Here is a 23,198-nt window from a genome sequence, read left to right as displayed (position 1 = left end):
ATGGTGCTGAAAGGCAGCGCGGGCTGAGCAGCGGGGGGGAGAGAGCGGAGCTGAGCGCCGCCGCCGCGCTTCTTCTGCCTTCTTCTGCTTCGCCCCTGCATGCGCCCGGCTGGGCGCCGCCGCCGCCGCCGCGCAGCAGCAGCGTCGAGCGGCTCCGACTGCGGCGCCGGAGGGAGACAGCCTGGCCGCCGGCGCCGCTGGGGAGAATGGAGGGCTTCCTCCGGCTGCTTTTGGGCTACCTGGCGGCGGCGGACCTGGTGGCCCTGCGGTGCTGGGCGCAGGAGAGAGAAGGCCAGCACGTGGGCAGTATCGTGATGCTCTCCGGGGGCAACCAGAGCGGTCTCGGGGGGCCCGCCGACCCCTCGGAGCCGCCCCCCACCACCGGAGGAGTGCCGCGGCTACTTCGACGTGATGGGCCAGTGGGACCCGTCCTTCAACTGCAGCGTGCGGGAGTACCCCTTCTGCTGCGGCACTTGTGGCTTCCGCTTCTGCTGCAAGTACCAGAAGGGCCGCTTGGATCAGGAAATCTGCACCAACTACCACAAGCCCCGCTGGGTGAGCGCCGGCAAGCCCCCCATGCGCCCCATCGACTCATCCCACGACCCCACCAGGGACAAGACCAACCTCATCGTCTACATTATCTGCGGGGTGGTGGCCGTCATGGTGCTTGTGGGAATCTTCACCAAACTGGGGCTGGAGAAAGCACACAGACCCCAGCGAGAGCACATGTCCAGGTAAGGCTCGGCAGCTATCTGGAGTCTTGATGCCCACCGGTCCAGATGCCTAGCGGGCAATTCCTGCCAGCCCCAAGCTTTAAACCGGTTCCCCTAATTCCCTCTCCATTCAAGGCGTAGGGGCTCCCTACCCACCCAGCCACAGACCCCACTGGGAGACTAGGCAAGGGTGGTCATCCTTTGGTGCATCGGCAGAGAGTTGCACAAGGAGTAACCCACATTTCTTCTGTAGCTACAGCCAAACAGCTCCAGAGGGTGAAGAGATGGGAAACACACACACACATGCACACACATATGCACACGCACATGCACTCTCTGTCTCTCACATGCATATTACAAAGACACACAGCCGCACCAGCAAAGGCGGCACTGGACTGGGCACGGAAAGGTGTGCTGGTAGTTTCTCCCTTCCAACTGTTGCAAGTCATCATGTGCGGGGCAAACTTCTCCGCAGAGGCATGGATAAACACCCAGCTCCTTCCACCCGCCTCTTTTGTTTCCAGCGACAAAATAAAAATGGGAGCATTGCTTTCCCATCCTCCCTTTGGAAAGCACGAGCCACCATTAAATAGGTCTAACATTAATTTAAAAAAATTAATAAACTGGTATAAAACAAGGAAAGACCACAGCATCAAAGGTTTCATCTAAATATGTTGTATCAGAAGGATTCCCAGGGAGCTTCAGCTTGAACACTCCCCCAATAAGTAAAATGTGGCCTAGTGTGTGGTGAAAGTCCTTGCACAGTTGGTGTGCATGCTTATGTGCATGTGTGGTTTGTGTTCTGCATCTTATCAAGTGACTGCTATTTTAGAGCAAAGAGCTCACTTCTCTCACCCAAGCAAGGCTGGGGGGGGGGGTCATACTCCAGCCATCAGGAGGCTGGGGGGCTGCCACAGGATCGACTCCAGCTTGGCTATTTCTCCTTGAAGTTCTTAAGCCCACCCCACCACCCCCCTTCCCAGATTGAGGCACCAGTAGGGAATCAAAGCCCATTTGTCAAGTTTTCAGTCTGTCTGATTCATTATGCTAATACCCAATACATGAAAACAAAACAGATGGGGAAAGACATTTGCAGATTAAAATAAAAACAATTGTTAATAGCTCTGTTAAATGGATCTCAGTATCTGGGCAATGAACTTTCTTTTCTTTTTTTTAAGGCAAGCGACATTTCAGAGCTGGTCTGCCATTGCCTGCTTCTGTGTCACACCCCTGGTATTCCTTGGAGGTCACCCTTCCAAATACTATCCAAGGCTGAATACTATCCAAAGCCGAGATCAGGCTAACATGGGTATCTGGGTCAGGGCCAGGCAGGGAACTTTCCAGAGGAATGTTGCACTTGCAGGAAGACTCTCTATCGAGCACAGGCTGGTGTGCCCTGAAACAGAAGGGTAACTCAAAGGCAGAGTCCCACTTCCTTCTCTCCCTCCTGGAATAAACACCTGGAGTACCTTCCTTGTCCAACAGCTTATCTGCTTGGTGATTAACAGCCTCCCCCTGTACTGAGACACCCAAAATAGTTTTCGGAATGCATCACCAGTTCTTTCACTGGCAATTATTTGCTATTTATAAAACAGGCTGATGGGTGATCATTTTTACTACCAACGAAGAAAGCAGAGCTTGGAGATTTGTAGGCAATTCAACATGCGTGTGTGAGCAGGTAACCTGGGAGAGACCGTAAATTGGGAGAGCAAAGAAACCCCCCTCCCAACAGCTTTGAGGAACCTAATCCACTTAACTGAGGAAGGCCAAAACATGGTTTTTAAATTGACATTATCTCCTCAGCTTCTCTAGCTCTTGGGAGAAGTAGTATCATATTCCTTTCTCTCCTGCTTCTAGAGACTGTCCACAGAGAGATATAATTAAAGGTGAGTCTGAACTCTGTGGTGAAGGAGAACATGGGACATGGAAGCAGAATGGCTTGTGTCTGGTTCAGTCAGAGCTATGGCATCTAGATCAGGGTATCAAACATGAAGCCTGGGAGCCAAATCAAGCCACCACTGGAGGGCTCCTATCAGGCCCCCGAGCAACTGGCTGTCATCTACTTCCTTCTCCCTATCTCTTGTTTCCTTCTGCATCACAGCTTGCTTTAAAAGGCTTGCTCAATCACACAGCAGAGCTACTGAAGCTAGCCTCCACTTGCTTCTATTGGCTGAGGCTCCTCCCCTCCTGGTCCCCTGGGGAAGGAAGGAATGAGTCAGAGCTTCCTTTGCCCAGTTTCCTGGGTCCCATGGGAGAAATGCAAAGAAAGCACCTTTAAGATCAATGAATGCTAATGTTTTAATTAAAAAAAAAAAAATCTTTGTGTTTGTCCTGTGTCCCTTACAAAGTTTATATCTCTGCTACCTAATCTTAAATAGGTATACACATGGCCCAGCCCGACAAAGTCTCATTTATATCAGACTCAGCCCTCATAACAACATGAGTTTGACACCCCTGATCTAGGACATCTTGCAGACATTCAGTTTCAAAAGCACAGGAGAAGATTTTATACAGCAAAGGCTGGTTTCCCCTTTAAACCAGGAATTTCTTCTCAGAAGATGCCTGGATGGGGCTGTCTTTTCCTCACCATGGCCCTTCTCAAGACCCACCTTGCCCAATAAAAGCCATGCCCAGGGCTTTTTTTGTTTTTGTAGCAGGAACTCCTTTGCTTATTAGGCCACATCCCCTGATGTAGCTAATCCTCCAAGAGCTCACAGGCTTTTCCTTACAGGGCCTACTGTAAGCTTCAGGAGGATTGGCTACATCAGGGTGTGTGTGGCCTAATATGCAAAGGAGTTTCTGCTGCAAAATAAAAGTGCTGACCATGTTCATAATTCCAAATTTCCTCTATCCTAAACTTCTTTTCCAACAGCAACCAAGACCTCATGAATGTATGTGTTTTTGTCGCTGGGCTCACCTTTGTCCATTTATCCAAAGAGCTCAGTTGATTCTCCCTTCACTGCAAGGCAGGCTAGTCTGACAGAGAGAGAGACAGGCCCAAGGTCACCGGGAGAGTTGTGCAGCTGTGCGAGGACTTGAAATGGATCGCTTAAGACCTCGTCTAACACTTTTCCTCTTCGTTGACTCCTTGCATTTCCCCTCCTCCTTGTTCCTTTTGTTGCCTCCCCGCAGTCAAACTTTAAGTTGTGCTCTGCTTTGGGGGGGGGGACAATTGTCTTTTGGGGGGGCACACCTGTGTACATTGACCATATGGGCTGCCATCCTAAGAGTGCTTTTCTTGGCAGTAAGCCCCACAGACTGAAATGGGACTCACTTCCTCGTAGACCTCCTTGGGATTGCTCTTTTAGTCATTTATACGGCACCAGCAACGTGCCTGGAATTTTACAGCATCGAAAGCTCCTCCTTGCCTTAAGGAGCTTTCGATTTCAGCACAGTGAGGGGGAGGGGGGGTGGATGGCAAAAGAGAGACAGAGAAGAACAGGTGAAGAAATGCGCTGCTCTCAGCGTATGCTGATGTGCGCCAGGGCTGTAGCCAGGATTTCATGTTTGGTGGGGCCCACAGTAGGATTTGTTTGTTGTGTGTGTGTGTGTGGGGGGGGGGGGTGGCGAGGGCTACCCAGTTTGGCAGCTCTGGGCTCTCAGCACTGTAAGCTGCCTTGAGTTCCACAAGCTAACCCCTCTTCATGCCTGGGCAGTCACAGCAACTCTGCTCCCCCCACCCCTTTCTTATGTGCCCCTCTCTCAGAGAAAACAGAGATCTCTTGACTCCCCACTCCCTTCGCTCTGCAAGGTGTTAGGGAAGGGAAGAGCAAAAAAGTGGAAAGACCATCAGCAATGCTCTGTGGCATTTGTTTGGTGTAGTGGTTGGTGTAGAGCCAGTTTGGTGCAGTGGTTAAGTGTGAAGACTCTTATCTGGGAGAACCGGGTTTGATTCCCCACTTCTCTGCTTGCAGCTGCTGGAATGGCCTTGGGTCAGCCATAGTTATATCGCAGGAGTTGTCCTTGAAAGGGCAGCTGCTGTGAGAGTCCTCTCAGCCGCACCTACCTCACAGGGTGTCTGTTGTGGGGGAAGGAGATTGTAAGCCACTCTGAGTCTCTGATTCAGAGAGAAGGACAGGGTATACATCTGCAGTCTTCTTCTTCTACTACTTGTTCAGAGTGGGTGGTGAGCAAAGGGGACAGGTTGGGGGCCCTCCAATGGGGGGCATATAGTTTGAAGGGGGGTTGAAAGGATGGGCCTGGCTCCTCCCAGGCACCACTGTAGCTACGGGCCTGAATGTGCGCGATTGACTATTGGAGGCACTGCAGACTGATCATCAATAATCATCGCAGCTGCCGCGATGAGCGCATCGCCCCGTCTTCTAGTTATCCACTTTCCCTGTCGATTCAATTCTGATGGGAACGTGCCTCAGAGGCTGGAGTGATTCCTGAGGAAGTATGCGCGGGGGGGGGGGAGGGGAATGCCTCCTGTCAGTGAACTTGGTCTCGTTCCTTCCCGCTGCCCTTTCCACAATGCAGCCACGCACCATCTTTTATTGCTAAGTAGCGCTTTCGGGCTGCAAGCCGCTCCAGAAGGTATCCCCAGGCTGCAAGAAAGGTTTCCCCCCACTCTGCACCCTTCAGTAATGATCGCTTCAATCGCTTTCCACTGCAAATGTCTTCTCAGCTGTCTCCAGCGCCACGAAAGAAGTAAAAAGTGCACAGCATTTTTTTTTTAAAAATAAATCCCCTTTGCTTATCAGACTGAAGTTTTTTGACAGATCTTGTGAGTTTCATTAGCCTCGGATAAGGGATGGAATCTCTTGAACCCTGTTCAAGCAGCTATCTGGTTGAAATGCTTTTCTTTGTGCTCAAAAGGGGCCATCTGTTTGTTGGCATTAGTTCATGATCTTTGGATTGCGGTACAGTCTTATTGATCCGTACAAGACTTCAGACTATGACAGTTTTTAAGAACACAGTACAAAGATGTGGGATGACATGGTGTCTCTCTGTGTGCAAAACTGCAAACTGCCACCCAGCAAGGAGAACAGCTTCCTGAGAAAACCACACAGTTTAGAGCAGAGGTGTCAAACACATTTGTTATGAGGGATGGATCTGACATAAATGAGACCTTGTTGGGCCGAGCCATGTTGGGCCAGGCTGTGTGTGTACCTATTTAAAATTAGGTAGCAGAGATATACACGTTATACAAAAACAAACACAAAAAACTTAAAAACATGCTTAAAACATTAGCACTCATTGGTTTAAAAGGTGCTTTCTTTTGTATTTCTCCCATGGGATCCAGGGAACTGGGCAAAGGCAGCTCTGGCTCTTTCCCTTCCTTCCCCAGGGGACCAGGAGAGGGAAGAGCCTCAGCCAATAGAAGGAAGAGAGGCTTGGCTCAGTAGCTCTTCTGTCTGATTGAAAGCCTGGAAAAGGAAGCTATTCCTCCCCCCCCTTCCTCCCTTAGAGTGGAGTCTCAGCCAATGGAGAAAACAGAGGATTTGCTCTGTTGTTCCTATGCGATTGAGCAAGCCTTGCAAAGCAAGCTGTTATTCAGAAGGAAGCAAGAGAGAGAGGGAGAAGGAAGCAGACGACAGCCAGTTGCTCGGGGGCCTGATTGGAGCCCTCCAAGGGCCTGATTTGGCCCATGGGCTGCTTGTTTGACACCCCTGCTTTAGAGGATTTGCCAGTGAGCCAAAAATGGAATAAGGTGCCAACTATTTGTCGGGTTGAATCTGGAGACTCCCTTCTGCTAAGGGGGGGAGACTTGCTGTGGAGGAAGGCACTTGGGAGGGGAACAACAAACATTGTTTTTTCCCTCTGGAGCATATAAATCCTCACTCATTATAGCAGTGGTGCCGAATTCATTTGTTATGAGAACCGGATCTGACATAAATGAGACCTTGCTGGGCCAGACCATGTTGGGTCGGGCCAAGTCCTGTTGGGCTGGGCCATGTGTGTACCTATTTAAGATTAGGTAGCAGAGACATAAATTTTATAAAGAACACAAACACAAATATATATATTTTTTAAAACTTAAAAAATGCTTAACATGTTAGCACTCATTGGTCTTGAGGATGCTTTCTTTGTATTTCTCCCATGGGATCCAGGAAACTGGGCAAAGGAAGCTCTGGCTTTTTCCTTCCTTCCCCAGGGGTCTTGGGGGGTGCTCAGCCAACAGAGCTTGGCTCAGTAGCTCTGCTGTGCAATTGAAAGAGCCTGGCAAGGCAAGCTATTCCTTCCTCCCCAAGGGAGGAACCTCAGCTAATGGAGAAAACAGAGGCTTTTTTCTCTCTAGCTCTTGTGCAATTGAGCAAGTCTTACAAAGCAAGCTGTGATGCAGAAGGAAGCAAGAGAGAGGGAGAAGAAAGCAGATGACAGCCAGTTGCTCAGGGGCCTGATAGGAGCCCTCCGGGGGCCTGATTCAGCCCCTGAACTGCATAGTTGACTCGACACCCCTGTGTTAGAGGAAAGTTGTAGGATGGGATCCAACCCATTATGATTAGTAGAAAGAATTTAATACAGTAAATGTTTCAAACCAACCTTCTCTTTCTACTTTTTTTTTAACTTTTATTTAAATTTTATCATAGATTACAAACCAACAAAATAAAAAAACCTAAATAAATAGATAAACAAATAAAAATCCTAAGCAGAACAAAGTAGCCTTATATTCGAGGTAAACTGTATACAAGTAAGGGTCAAGTTGTAGAAAAAGAAGGGCCAGAACTCATTAGCATAACCTATGTGCACAACTCATTGCCATATGTCACACACTGCTGATATTACCATCTACCTTAAAATGCTTCTTGAATTATAATTGTCGTAATAAAACCTTATGCCCATCATACTTTTTTAATTAGATAGGTTTTATTTAGGGCAAAAGCCAACATCGTAAACAAAAGAATAAGAATAAGATATTGGATTTATATCCCGCCCCCCACTCCAAAGAGTCTCAGAGCGGCTCACAATCTCCTTTACCTTCCTCCCCCACAACAGACACCCTGTGAGGTGGGTGGGGCTGGAGAGGGCTCTCACAGCAGCTGCCCTTTCAAGGACAACCTCTGCCAGAGCTATGACTGACCCAAGGCCATGCTAGCAGGTGCAAGTGGAGGAGTGGGGAATCAAACCCGGTTCTCCCAGATAAGAGTCTGCACACTTAACCACTACACCAAACTATACATATCCATAAGAACTATCTGTAAAAACATGAAAAAAGTATTAGAAGATTATTAAAACTGAAAAATACACAGAAATGGCCATTAAAACAAATGTATTCCAGCATCTTAAGCTACTAGTAATTTAAATTACTTTCTGCCACAGGGGCAGGAAGTTTGGGTTATTTTCCTGTTTTGCATGGGGGGAGAAGATTAGAAACTTTGCCAAATCTTAGAGTTCAGCAAAATTCTCAAAGGGGGGTTGAACAATGGAGCCCAGAAGGAAGTATGGGGGGAAGAGGTGTGTGGTTAAGAAAGAAAGAGCACAATAAAATTTAGAGATTCCAGAGCTCTGCTCTTGTGAGCTCCTGCCCCAAACCAGACTTGATTCAAAGCAATCCACATACACTTTTATACTGTAATACAGGGGTGGCCAACGGTAGCTCTCCAGATGTTTTTTGCCTACAACTCCCATCAGCCCCAGCCAGCATGGCCAATGGCTGGGGCTGATGGGAGCTGTAGGCAAAAACCATCTGGAGAGCTACTGTTGGCCACCCCTGCAGTACTTACAACAACCCTGCAAAGCAGGTCAGTATTCGTCTCCCCATATTTCAGGGTTGAGGGGTTGAGGGTAAGAGATGGTAGCTTGTCCAAAGTCGCTTGCAAGTGGGTTTTAAAGCCAAGATGCATTCAGAGGTGGTTGGCCATTGCCTGTCTCTGCATAGCGACCCTGGGCTTCCTTGGTGATCTCCCATCTGAGTACCAACCAGGGCTGACCTGGCTGAGCTTCTGAGATCTGAAGAGATCAGGCAAGCCTGGGCCATCCTGTTGATAGAGTTAAACCAGAGATCTCTCCATTTGGAGCTCAGTCTGTTACAGAGCAATCCTAAACAGAGTTATACCTTTTTTAGCCCATCGACTCCAATGAATTTAAGAGGGCGTAGCTCTGCTTAGGATTCCACTGCTAAATCCTGTATCGCACCATCTCGTTGCTTTCCTTCACGTCGTCAGTTGACTGTGGAGGAGAACAAGCAGGAGACCCATTCTTGTCTTCTAGGCTTTCTTCTCACTGAGGTGGTTAGCCTATGCCTGGACTGGATCGTGTCAGACTGCAGGAAAGAGAGTTACATATACTTCTGCAAATGCAAAAATCCCCTGCATATAGAATATTAGAGGGTACTTTCCTTCTCCCCAATATGCTAGTTTTCTTTGCATGAGGATACTCATGTGAGTATCCATCTGAAGCCTGAAATGGTACAACATAGACAGAGGCTGACTACTTATTTGAGTGCTGAGCCTGGAACACTGCGGCTTTGATACTGAAGATCATAGAATCTTAGAGTTGGAAGCAGGGGAGGAATCCTAGCAGGAGCTCCTTTGCATATTAAGCCACACCCCCTGATGCAGCTAATCCTCCAAGAGCTTACAAGGCTCTTTTTTGCAAGCTCTTGGAGGATTGGCTACATCAGGGGGTGTGGCTTAATATGTAAAGGAGCTCCTGCTAGGATTCCACCCCTGGACTTGGAAGGGACTCCAGTGACCTGCACAATGCAGGAAACTCACAAATGCCTCCCCCCCACACAGTGACACCTGCTTCACGCCCAGAAGCTGGCAAAACAAAACAAAACAAAACCCCTCCAGGATCCCTGGCCAAACTGGCCTGGAGAAAAATGGCTGCCTGACCCCTAAAGTGGCGACCAGCAGTTCCCTGTGTAAGAAAGGGCCGATGCAGCACTTCCTGCTCTTCCTTCTACCAGGACATATTACAAGTGGTTACCCATTTTTGCCAGGTTGCTGGAAATGCCTCTTTACCTGCTCTAAAAGAGTTCCTTGCAAGATAAATGAAGTGCTGGATAACAGACTTAGAGAGAGATCTGAGTGGGCTGGAATATCACCCCAAATATGCATAATTCCTCAATTAATTATACAGAGCTCTGCAGGGTGTCCAATTTGTTGTAATCATCCTGTTTCCTGTCTACCCAGCAACCTGTGTGGTAGATTAGTCTTCCAGCATGTGACTGGCCTCAGGGCACTGTGCAGGTTTCAGGGCAGAGCAGACATTGGAACCTGGCTCTTCCCAACCTTAGCCAGTTCTGCTTTCTCACAACTATACCACACTGGCTGACCCTGCTGATAATTCTATAGCTGATTGTATTCGACTGAGAGCTACTGCACCATAGCGGCTAACAGAACTAAGCTGTGAATTTTCTTTATTGCATTGACCGGTGAGGGTCAGGATGAGATGAGGAGGACGTGTTCCTTGTAGTCCCAGACCTGAGCTGTAGACTGCAGGAAAGTTTGGAGCTGTTAATTGGCGCTGGCGGACCCATGCTTCAGGCACTCCAGGGTACCAGGAGCCCCTGCCCTCAACACCCCCAGACTCCTGGAAAGATATAAGCATGCTCCCTTATCCTCAGGGCAAGGATAGGAAGGGGAGAGAATTCTGCTTCTTAATTGACAGAATGATATTTTTCTGCATAACCAAACAGTCCTTTTCTTGTGTGTGTGTGTGTGTAGGGGGGCATTTTATGGTGACTGACCCCTGCTGGGGGCCTGGAGAATATTCAGAGAGGTGGCTGAATAAATCCTGCCCCTGCCCTACCCACTGCTGGTATTCCAAGGAGGTCTCCCATCCAAGCACTTGCCAGAGAAGAACCTGGAAGTCCTGGCATCCTCTGGTGACTGATCACTACTTGGGCGCCTGGAGGATATTCAGAGAGGCGGTTGAATAAAGTGCCTCTGCCTCCCGACTGCTGGTATTCCAAGGAGGTCTCCCATCCAAGTACTTGCCAGAGAAGAACCTGGGAGTCCTGGTGACCTCTGGTGACTGACCCCTACTGGGGGCCTGGAGGATATTCAGGGAGGTGGCTGAATAGAGCCTGCCCCTGCCCTCCGGATTGCTGGTATTCCAAGGAGGTCTCCCATCCAAGTACTTGCCAGAGAAGAATCTGGAAGTCCTGGTGACCTCTGGTGACTGACCCCTACTGGGGCCTGGAGGATATTCAGGGAGGTGGCTGAATAGAGCCTGCCCCTGCCCTCCTGACTGCTGGTATTCCAAGGAGGTCTCCCATCCAAGGACTTGCCAGAGAAGAACCTGGAAGTCCTGGTGACCTCTGTTGACTGATGCCTACTGGGGGCCTGGAGGGATATTCAGAGAGGTGGCTGAATAGAGCCTGTCCCTACCCTCCTGACTGCTGGTATTCCAAGGAGGTCTCCCACCCAAGGACTTGCCAGCGGGGCTTTTTTGAGCAGCAACTCTTAAGGCTATGTAGCTGAATTTCAGCATATGATTCTATTTAATAGAAACTCTTTTTTTTTATAATTAATATTTTATTGGAATTTTTAATACGGAACAATGATAATACAAATAACATTAGTCTACTGAGTATCAAAATACAACCAAGCAATAAGTATGAAAGAAAAACCAAAATAAGATCATAAGTACATTTCCAGTTCTTACGACTGTAAAGCTAGATTTGAAAATGTAGATCAATCTTCCAAAACGAGAATGCTTACAAAACTTTCTTAAATGCCACATGTTATAAACCCACTGCAATACTTTTTTTTTTTGAGGAGTGGGCAGGGTACCAAACCTAGTTGTGGGACATCCAGGTACAAATCCTTATTCTGCCACAAAGCTACCTATGTGACCTTGTAATTCTTTCTCAACCAAACCTGCCTCACAGGGGTATCATGAGGATACAATGGAGGAACGAAGAACCAGTGGTGGAATTCTAGCAGGAGCTCCTTTGCATATTAGGCCACATACCCCGATGTAGCCAATCCTCCAAGAGCTTGCAAAAAAGAGCCTTGTAAACTCTTGGAGGATTGGCTACATCAAGGGTGTGTGGAATAATATGCAAAGGAGCTCCTGCTAGAATTCCACCCCTGTGAAGAACGACACACACTGCCCTGAGCACAGCGCCATACCCAGCAGGGGGCACAGGGGGCGGTGCCCTCTATAGAATCTGCAGCATCCCCCCTTCCAGTGAACAATGCCCCCTGCTGGCTACGGCCCTTCCTGAGCACCATCGTGGAAGCTTAGGACACTAATGTGCTGAATAGATTTTTTAAAAAAACATTGTCACATTTTCAGTCATGGAATCCAGAGGAAGCATATGAATGAATAAAAGGATACCGCAACCCCCAGCCATTACTCAGACCTCCCCGCAACCCCACAACACAGCAATGCAACACTAATTTTAGTACAGTATATCTTTAAGTACTTTTGGTACCACACATTGTCAGATTCAGGGTACTGGTTCAGTTGGATCATTGTTTTGACGGTATAAGAAAACAGCAATGTAATGTATGCATTTGGGTGTCCTTGGAAAGGCCGGGCTTTTTTTGTAGCAGGAGCTCCTTTGCATATTAGGCCACACACCCCTGACGTAGCCAATCCTCCAAGAGCTTACAGGGCTCTTAGTACAGGGCCTACTGTAAGCTCCAGGAGGATTGGCTGCACCAGAGGGGTGTGGCCTAATATGCAAAGGAACTCCTGCTACAAAGAAAAGGCCTGCAGAAAGGAATTTAACACTAGGCAAGGGACTAAGCTGTCAAATTTCTACCTGGGTCTGAGGGTCAATCTCCTGATATGAACATATGAAGCTGCCTTACACTGAATCAGACCCTTGGTCCATTAAAGTCACTATTGTCTACTCAGACTGGCAGCAGCTCTCTAGGGTCTCAAGCTGAGGTTTTTCACACCTATTTGCCTGGATCCTTTTATAGTTGGAGATGCCAGGGATTGAACCTGGGACCTTCTGCTTACCAAGCAGATGCTCTACCACCGTCCCTCCCCTATCCCAGTGCTGAAACACCAGCAAGCTGTTGTTGTTGTTGTTGATGTTATTGTTATTGTTGTCATTGTTATTATTGTTATTTAAATTTATGAATTGCTGCAACCTGGCCAATGCCGGGCTCTAAGCGATGTACAACAAAAAGTACACATAAAATAAATAAAACTAGTAATTTAAAACAGTTGCAACCTAATGAACATACTTTATAGTGTGCTGTTGGTATGCATATCCCACTTCTCAGGGGCAACAACAGGGGGCGCCCTTGGCCTCTCTACCCTCTTTGTAGGAGCATCTGGACAGCCACCATGGGAGGAACAGGATGCTGGACAAAACGGACCCTTGGTTCTGTTCCGAAGCTACTCTTTCCATGCTTATGTATTGCTTGGTTCCTTTAAACTCCACTAAATTGACTCCTACATTTCTTGGAACATTGTGCAACTAGTATTTGCAATTCACATTTGTCTTCCCTTCCTTCTTCTAATGTGAAGTGTTGTCTCCTGCATTCTTATATCATATTTGCAGACTCAGTTTTTGTTTTGTTTTGTTGGGCTGGCAGTTTTTCTGTATCAAGAAAATTCTAACTGGGTATGTGTGTGCCTTTCTGTGGCTCACTCAGCTAACCAAGCCCTGCTGGGTCCTTTTGATGTCTTTGAGCCGAATTATAATAATATTTTCCTCCCTATTTAACATACACAGCCCTTTGAGGTTTTTACTAGCTCTATAGATTCCTCATTCTAGCTGTATTGGCTAAATCTGCAGTTGTGGGTCTGGAATGTCAAAAATCACTTATTCACTTAATTTATAGTCCCCCAAGCCCTATGGCACAGAGTGTTAAAGCTGCAATACTGCAGTCCTAAGCTTTGCTCATGACCTGAATTCAATTCTCGGTGGAAGCTGGGTTTTCAGGTAGCCGGCTCGAGGTTGACTCAGCCTTCCATCCTTCCGAGGTCAATAAAATGAGTACCCAGCTTGCTGGGGGGAAAGTGTAGAGGACTGGGGAAGGCAAGGGCAAACCACCCCGTAATAAGTCTGTTGTGAAAACGTGATGTGACGTCACCCCAGAGTTGGAAACGACTGGTGCTTGCACAAGGGGCCTTTCCTTTCCTTTCTCATTGAAATCCAAGGCAGAGTCTAGGGTTGCCAGGTCTGTGTTGAAAAATACCTGGAGACTTTGGGGGTGGATCTGGGAGCGGGAGGGGTTTGGGGAGGGGAGGAGCCTCAGCATGGTACAAGGCCATAGAGTCCACCCTTCAAAGCAGCCATTTTCTCCAGGGGAGCTTGTCTTTGTCAGCTAGAGATCATAGAATCATAGAGTTGGAAGGGACCTCCAGAGTCATCTAGTCCAACCCCCTGCACAATGCAGGAAACTCACAAACACTTCCCCCTAAATTCACAGGAGCTTCATTGCTGTCAGATGGCCATCTAGCCTCTGTTTAAAAACCTCCAAGGAAGGAGAGCCCACCACCTCCCGAGGAGGAAGCCTGTTCCACCGAGGAACCGCTCTAACGGTCAGGAAATTCTTCCTAATGTTGAGCTGGAAACTCTTTTGATTTAATTTCAACCCATTGGTTCTGGTCCTACCTTCCGGAGCCACAGAAAACAATTCCACACCATCCTCTCTAGGACAGCCCTTCAAGTACTTGAAGATGGGGATCCTATCACCTCTCAGCTACCTCCTCTCCAGGCTAAACATGCCCAGCTCCTTCAACCTTTCCTCATAGGACTTGGTCTCCAGACCCCTCCCCATCAGTTGTAAAAGAGGGAGATCTAGGGTTGCCAGGTCTATGTTGGAAATACCTGGAGACTTTGAGGGTGGATCTGGGAGAGGGTGGGGCTTGGGGAGGGGCCTCAGCAAGGGACAACACCCTAGAGCCCACCCTTCCAAGCAGCCATTTTCTCCAGGGGAGCTGGTCTCTGCCAGCTGGAGATAATTTGGAAAAGCGGGAGGTCTCCAGGCCCCACCTGCAGGCTCACAGCCCCTAGCAAAGCTGTCGTGGCTACCTCCCTTTACAAATTTCCTTTTGCCACATCAAGCGAGCAGTTTTTTTTATAGAAGAACCTTGTGATCAGAAATCTGTCCAACATTTTAATGACACAACACTGCCCACAGTCAAAAATCACTGAATATCGTGTGTAATTAGCTAGACACGGAGGCGTGGCCGTTTGAGAGGAGAATCTGGCCCTAAAATTCCTTTCACTGCTTGGCTCTCAAGAGCATCCAGAGGGGCTTGGCTAGCTGTTATACAATTAATTCTGCAGGCCAGGGTCCAGCTAAACTGAGGGCCTTGGTGTAGCTTAACGATCTGGCGTTTTTCCAACATGAGGAACATTTATCACTGGATAGAACTGTAAAAGGGCTGGTCTCTGCGCAGCTCGCAAAAAGGAGCAAAAGTGGGTTGCTCACAGACAAAATAGAGATTGTTACAATCGGGGCTTTTGGGGTATAAAAAGCCCAACAGGAGCTCATCTGCATATTAGACCACACCCCCTGACCACCACCATTGTTTCACGCAGGACTTTTTTCTAGAAAAAGTCCAGCAGGAACCCTGGCTGGTGCATGGGAGTAGTTGAGGCAGGCAGCCAGCTGGGGCACCACCTCCCCCTCCCCTCCCCCTGGGTCGAAGCTGAGAGCAGTGGGATGGCGCATTGGGGTGTGCTCTCTTCTGAGCCAGGCTTCCCTTGCAAGGGAAGCCTGGCTGGGAGAAGAACGGCCCCACCTGTCTGTTCTCACCTTCAAGGCGAGAGCACCTGGGTGGGGTGTTGGCGCGGCTTCTTGGAGCTGGGCTTCTTTTGCAAGGAAGCCCAGCTCAGAGAATACCCCCCACCCAGCAGCTCTCGCCTTCAGGGAAAGAGCAGCCAGATGGGCAGCCTTGAGAGGGAAGCCAGGCTTGGAAGAAAGCGCACTGTGCAGGTGCAGCTTGGCTGGAACCTGCCCAGCCCCCCTTCCACACTGCTGCACCTGCTGTCCCCGCAGGTGGGGGTGCAGCAGTGGGCCAGGCGCAGGGGCAGCACAGGGCAGGTGTCAACTTGGAGTGCCTGAGGCCCTAGTGCCGGGCCTGGCAGGAACTCCTTTGCATATTAGGCCACAGCCCTGATGCCAAGCCAGCCAGAACAGCTAAAAAAAGCGCCCTGATTACAATATTCAGGAGATTCTCTGCGTATTCAGGGGGGGGGGGGGGATGACTTTGTAAATTAACAAAAAACCCAAAACACACACCTACAAAACCTGCCTGAGGAAAACTGTACCAGGAGGCACAGAGTGTTGAGAGCAGTCGAGAACCTTGCTCAAGGGTTTTTATCATTCTAAAGGCAAATGATGCCAGCGTTCTGATTACAAGAACATCGGAGAGCCAGTGCGATAAAGCCAATCTGCATAACAGAAACTATGAAATTGAAGATGACTGATAACGGACATGTTGATCAATAATCCATAATGCTTCTGCCGTCCAAACACTCATTGCAAATCTGCATTTAGGAAATAGTAATAAATATATATGGGAGCACCCTATACAATTGTTTTCGTACACTGGCGCAGATCTGTGTATGGTTTGCACTGGGGTTAATGGCAACTGTCCACTCCTATCATTTTGCTTTCCATTAAGCATCTTAAAGTCACCCTTTAATTCCATGAAGATATTTGACTGACTTTTCCTTCACACATGGGCTATCTAACATCCCACTAGTCTACCTAAGAGTTCATTTTTTAAAGAACCATAATTGGTTCCCTACTGAGCAACATTTTACTTTTGAGCTATTGGTTGCAGACTCTGATCATATTGGAGGGGAAAAGGGGAGGAAAGTACCAGCTGGATATTAGGAAAAGCCTTTTAACAGTCAGAGTTGTTCAACAGTGGAATCAGCTACCAAGGGAGGTGGGGAGCTCTCCCTCACTGGCAGTCTTTGAGCAGCAGCTGGACAAACCCTTGTCAGGGATGCTCCAGGCTGATCCTGCATTGAGCAGGGGGTTGGACTAGATGGCCTCTATGGTCCCTTCCAACTCTGTGATTCTATGAATTATCAGCTTGTTCAAGCCCTTGGTGGTGGGTGGGATTTATTGAATTTCCCCTTTTCCCATAATTTCTTGCAGGCATCAGGCTTGTGTAATATATTTATAACTATACTCAAAAAAACCCAAACCTAAGGCAGTTTCTGATAAAACAGAATACAATAAAAGAATAAAAGCATCAAGGAGCATAGAAAGCATGAATCAGCAAATACTGGTGGCATAAAATCATAAGCATAAATGCAAAACATCATAAAAGAACAACAGAATAACAGAGCATGTAAATGCTATAAGTGAACTGAGAGAGAATTTTTGGCGTTCTTACCTGTTATCTGAAATGGATTTGTGAAGCTTGAAGAAGCAACTGCAAAACAAGGACATGAGTACAGCCTTGTTGGAATAACTGGACTGCTGGCTGCTGTATAAATCAGATTTGGACTGCTATGACACCATCCTTCTTCTTCTCACCATCGGATTCCTCGACAAGAAGATACCATTGGATTGCTTATGAGTTGGAGTTTAGTTCTGATGATCTTTTGAGCTGTTCTGTTTTGTTTAAATGATTGCATGGAATTTTGCTGCTTTTCATTATATATTATATGAGTTTTGATAGTTTCTTGGAATTTGTTAATTATTGAGGCTGGTATTCACGGAAGCCTTGCATTTTCTCTTTCTACCTACTACCGTGATTCTCATTTTGGTTTACTCAGCCTCCTGGTGGGGCCTGGAGTTCTCCTAGAATTACAAGCTACATAGATCCATTACCTTGGAGAAAATGCAATTAGGCTTCCTAATCCCTAGGTCCCAGCGGGGGATCCCCCGGTTTTACAGGTTTTCCCCCACCCCCAGCCAGCTGGCCGGTGGGGGGAAGCCCCGCCCCCACAGCCACCATGTATCTCTAGAGCTCCGGCAGGTTTAGAAACCGGCAAACAGGTCTGTTCTTAAAATGAGTGCCTTTAAAGTTGAGCAGGAAGCAGGAAACAGGAAGCGCTTCATGGGAAAGGTCAGCAACAGTTTCCTCAGAGCACAGACCCTCCATTTGTTTTGCTTTCATTCTCAGAGCAAGTAAAGTTGTGGAGGAACCAGACCCAGTAAGTGTGTGTGTGTGTGTGTGTGAGAGAGAGAGGGAGGGGGCAGGGGATTCCCAGGTTTGGAGGCCCTCCCCTCGCTTTAGAAAGCAAGGGGGGGGGGAGAGAAATGTCTACTGGGCACTCTATTATTCCCTATGGAGAACGATTCTCATAGGGAATAATAGGGAATAATGGAGAATTGATCTGCGGGTGTCTGGGGCTCTGGGGGGCAGGTGTTCTTTGAGGTCGAGGCACTAAATTTGCAGCATAGCATCTGATGCCTTTCCTCAAAAGACCCTCCAAGTTTCAAAAGGATTGGACCAGGGGGGAATTCTATGAGCCCCCAAAGAAGGTGCCCCTATCCTTCATTATTTCTAATGGAGGGAAGGCATTGAAAAGGTGTGCAGTGCCTTTCAATGTGATGGCCAGAACTCCATTTGGAGTTCAATTGTACTTGTTCCAACCTTGCTCATGACCCCACCCCAATGTCTTCTGGCCCCACCCCCAAAGTCTCCTGGCTCCACCCCCAAAGTCCCCAGATATTTCTTGAATTGGACTTGGCAACCCTAAATGCAATCTTTATAGAGCAGACTCTGGTATACTGTAGATTTCTCCCTCAAATCTCTAGGAATTTTCCAGGCTAGGGCTGGCACCCCTTGGACAGGCATGTGTAGTTCCCCCATGGCTGCCAATACAGCACAACAGCAACAGGACTTCCACATGGCTGGTTTCACCAGTTTCCTTATCCCAGTCCCTGGCAGTGGACTCCCCCACCTCACAACACTGGGGCCTTTTCACTTTAAAAACAAGAGTTGATCTATACAACATTAGAACAATATGTGCAACAGGTTCTCTGACCTCCTGGCTTTTTATTTTTTTTTAAGCAAGTCCCTAAAATCTTTTGTTGTGGAGGTATGCCTTTCCCCTTCTATTTATGTGAAAGAATATGCTAGAGATTGACTTTGGGAACCCCCCCCCCCCACTAAAGTTCAGAGAACAAGTTGCACATATTGTCACAATGTTATAGCGATATTTATTTATTTCATATGTTTTCTAACCTGTTCTCCCCGGAACTAGCTCAGGGTGAGTGACAACAATCCATACTATAGTTACAATATAACCTTCTAAAATACAGCATATGTTAATAACGGACAATAAAATCAGTACAACAATTAACATAGAATTTAGTTTAGGCTTTCCAATCCCCCAGTCCCAGCGGAGGATCCCCTGGTTTTACAGGCTCCACTCCACCCCCAGCCAGCTGACTGGCAGGGGGAAGCCCTGCCCCCACAGCCACCATGTACCTCTAGATTTCTAGCAGGTTTAGAAACCTGCAAACAGGTCCCATTTTAAAATGTGTGTGTGTGTGCCTTTAAATTTGAGCAGGAAGTGAAAGCTTCATGGGGAAAAGCCAGCAGCAGACCCATGTGAAAGCAGAATCCCTTAGTTTGTTTTGCTTTCACTTCAGAGCAAGTAAGTGTGTGCGTGTGAGAAAGAAAGAAAGAAAGAAAGAAAGAAAGAAAGAAAGAAAGAAAGAAAGAAAGAAAGAAAGAAAGAAAGAAGGAAGGAAGGAAAGAAGGAAGAAAAGAAGGAAAGAAAGAAAGAAGGAAAGAAAGAAAGAAAGAAAGAAAGAAAGAAAGAAAGAAAGAAAGAAAGAAAGAAAGAAAGAAAGCGAGTAAGCACAGTCTCTGTGCTTTTCAGAAGTCTTTGTGGAGGAACCAGAGCCAGTAAGTGTGTGTGTGTGAGAGAGAAAGAAAGAAAGCGAGCAAGCACAGCCCCTGTACTTTGCAGAGGTCTTTGTGGAGGAACCAGAGCCAGTAAGTGTGTGTGTGTGTGTGAGAGAGAGCGAGAGAGCACGTCAGAGTACAGTTTCTGTGCTTGTTTTGCATTGGTTTCAGAGTCTTTGTATAGGAACCTGTTTATGTGATGGAGGAAAACTCCACCTCTCTCTTTTTAGTGTAAAAACAATTATATCACTATTTCATTTACTTCTCTCAAATAAAAGTCAATATGTTGCATCACATTTCCCCCTCCCCCTCCTCCCTTTCAAGACTTCCCCAGTGTTACTTACAATATAAAAGCAATAAAGGTAATTTAACATTTAAAAAAAACTGTTTAAAAAGAAAAAAGGAACTTATACTTCTTTATGGTTATTACCTCATTTGATTAATGATCCAATATATTACTAAATTAAGTCATATTATCTATCTTATTATAATCTTTTAAGAAAGAACAAAATATTTTCTCATACTCTCATTTTAATTATCATTCTTATCTCAGTAAATTAAAAATAGCTGATAAACAAGTTATCCATTATCAAATATCACCAAGTGTCCTTTCACTCTCCAGTGTTCTTCCACATAGTTCTGAAACTTTCGCCATTCATTATTAAATTTTTCCATATCAAGTTCCTTTAGTGTTCTTGTTAATTTGTCCATTTCACTCCAGTGCAGTTTTCTAGCAGGTTTAGAAACCTGCAAACAGGTCCCATTTTAAAATGTGTGTGTCTGCCTTTAAATTTGAGCAGGAAGTGAAAGCTTCATGGGGAAAAGCCAGCAGCAGAGCCATGTGAAAGCAGAATCCCTTAGTTTGTTTTGCTTTCACTTCAGAGCAAGTGTGTGTGTGTGTGTGTGAGAAAGCCGGTGTTAGCCTGAAGAACAGCAGTTCCTGTGAGTAAAGCCCCAGTGAGATCACAAAAATTTGTGCTTGCAAACTCTGTGCATTTTGTCTGCTTTGTGTGTGTTCACTATCATTTACTAGAATTGCAGCTATTGGGGGATGAGGAAATTATGACTATTCAGGTGAACTGCACTGCTGTATTTTTATGTAGTTATTTGGGAATGGGAAAGTCTCCCGGCTTCACCCAAAAGCCTCCTGGCTCCAACCCCAAAGTCCCCAGATATATTCTGAATTAGAATTGGCAATTCTATTACAGTTTAAGATGGCATACTCAAACAGAGGGGTGATATAAAACATCTGAATAAGGGAAGAAAAGGGGGGGGGGGAAGCAGGGAGAGGAGGGAAGGGACGAGGGGGAACCCAAAACTTGCTGTAGCTATCAGTTAGGAGCCCAATATTGCCCTCAACCATAGGCCTGGTGGAACAACTGTTTGCAGGCCCTGTGGATATTAAAAATATGATACATTAAATTACCAACTCAAAAAAGTGGTGGTGGGAAGAAATGGCTGCTGTGGGGGCAGGTCCAGTTAAAATTTGAACTTTCCCACCATGGATAGGGTTGCCAGCCTCCAGGTGGGGCCTGGAGATCTCCCACTTTTACAACTGATCTCCAGCTGGCAGAGATCAGCTCCCCTGGAGAAAATGGCTACTTTGAAAACTGGACTCTATGGCCTTGTACCATGCTGAGGCCCCTCCCTTCTCCAAACCCTCCCCTCTCCCAGATCCATCCCCAAAGCCTCCAGGTATTTTCTAACGCAGACCTGGCAACCCTACTCACCAATGGGGCAACCACCCAGGCTTTGCTGTAATTTTCCTATAGATTTGGAGCAAAAGCAGATCTGGGCAAGATCCTAGAAGTTCAAGAGATTCACAAAATGCATCACAAAGCTGTGAAGAAGGGTTTTTTTTGTGGGAGGGGGGGATTCTGCTTTCCAATTGCATTGAACCTGGGGCAGACAACATGTGGCTATGGCTTGGAATTCATTCACTCAATGAAACTGATGGGCAGGAGATCCCACACAAAAAGGTTGTACTTCAGGCAATGCTTAGTTAACTTTGGAACTCACCACCACAGGTTGTGGTGAAGGACCACTTAGATGGCTTAAAAAAAAAGATTTGACAAATATTGTTGTTAGGTAGGGTTGCCAGGTCTGGCAAATATCTGGGGAGTTTGGCAGGGCTGGATCTAGGGGGGAGCAGAGGGGGCGTTTGCCCCTGGTGCTGCTGGAGGCAAGGGGCGCCAAATCGGGTATGAAGTCCATTCTATTCTATGGGCCCATGAGATAGAATGGGCCCATAAGGAGGCGTCATCTATAAATTTTGCAGCTCCTCAAAAAACATGTAGATCTGGCCCTTCTTTGGGGGTGGAGCCAGGGGACTTTGGGGGTGGACCAGAAGCAAGGGTGTGACAAGCATGACTGAACTCCAAAAGTAGTTCTGGCCATCACATTTAAAGGGACTGCACACCTTTTAAATGCCTTCCCTCCATTTGGAAATAATGGATAGGGGTACCTTCTTTGCGGGCTCATAGAATTGGACCCCCTGGTCCAATCATTTTGAAACTTGGGCAGGTTTTTTGAGGAGAGGGACCAGATGCTATGCTGAAAATTTCGTGCATATATCTAAACAAAAAAATCCCCCTCCACAGCCCCTAATACCCAATTCTCCATTATACCCTATGGGAACCAGTCTCCATAGCATATAATGGTGCCTAGTAGATATTTCTGTCCCCTCACTTTCTGCTAACCCTGAAGTGGATAAATAAAAAAACCGCTAAGACACACCATAAATTTTAAACAAGACAGTGTAATGTCAAGGTCAGTGGTGTACTGACAAAACTTGCACATAGAACTTCAAATAGAAAGCATGTAGCAATAAAAGCATAAACAGAAGACAGTTCAAAAGCAGTCTTTCCAATGACAAAGGAGTTACAATAGTCCAGTATTTAGTTCATGGAACTAAAAGAAGCCCTTCCAAAAGATGTCTGTTCTAGATATCAAGACATTTCATCTGTCTTTCTTCAGTTTGGAGACTTATTTATCACTGAAACCCAATCTTTACAATACATTTGTCAAGCAAGTGGATCTCAAAGTAACCAGTCCTTGAGTTGAAACAAAGTATAGGTTTATTGATAATCCACGTGCTTCTATTGAGCCAAGAATTGGAACTGATACATAGGAATAGTAGAAGGCATACTTAAAGATGGCACATCAAAGGTTCTATCAACAAAGCTACAATTACTAAACAGTCCTGTATTCATGTGTGAAAATTCACACAGTACTTTCTTCATCTCCCTGCGGTTATTCTTCCTGGGTCCAGGCCTGGCCTGGGAATATGTCCCTGGAGGCTTTATCTTCAAAGAACGAATTCCTGCATTTGTTAGTAAAAGCGAAAGAGGCACAGGAAGGAGGCGCCGGCTAACTCTCTCCTTTGATGTGCCTCAGCTTTGTTTTAGGGTTAGTAATAGCAGTTATATTCTGATAAACATAGGCAGTTATATTCTGATAAACATAGACAGTCATAGTAAGATCAAGCATTGCTTGACAACATTCACAGGAGACCAACAAGTTTCAGAACATGTCTGTAAGATTTCCAGGTTCTGAACCTTGTTGATTTCCTGTAAGATTTCCTGAAGTGGGGGCAGGGCCTCCATACTGGGGGATCCCCTGCCCCCAACTGGGGTTTGGCAACCCTATGGGCCTGGAGGATTACCGGAGTTACAACTGATCTCCAGACTACAGAGATCAGTCCCTCCTAGAGAAAATGGCCGCTTCAGTGAGCAGCTGCTACAGCGTCACATTCCTGCTGAGTTCCCTCCCTATAGTCTGCCCATAAAC

At 46.9% G+C, this 23,198-nt stretch overlaps 1 protein-coding gene across 1 annotated transcript in view; it reads left to right on the top strand.

The window, feature by feature from the left end:
• The first annotated feature begins 270 nt into the window (after positions 1 to 270).
• Positions 271 to 23,198, top strand: part of SHISA9 (shisa family member 9) — a 459,802-nt gene continuing 436,874 nt past the window's right edge. Inside the window, 2 exon segments of the mRNA XM_060260483.1 lie at positions 271 to 389; positions 391 to 734. Coding sequence (XP_060116466.1) covers positions 315 to 389; positions 391 to 734 — 419 coding nt within the window. The 5' untranslated portion in view covers positions 271 to 314.

The sequence above is a fragment of the Heteronotia binoei genome, chromosome 20, assembly GCF_032191835.1.
Source record: "Heteronotia binoei isolate CCM8104 ecotype False Entrance Well chromosome 20, APGP_CSIRO_Hbin_v1, whole genome shotgun sequence".
Taxonomy (NCBI): domain Eukaryota; kingdom Metazoa; phylum Chordata; class Lepidosauria; order Squamata; family Gekkonidae; genus Heteronotia; species Heteronotia binoei.
Note: the sequence above shows the minus strand (reverse complement) of the source record. Positions and strands in the feature narration are given on the sequence as shown.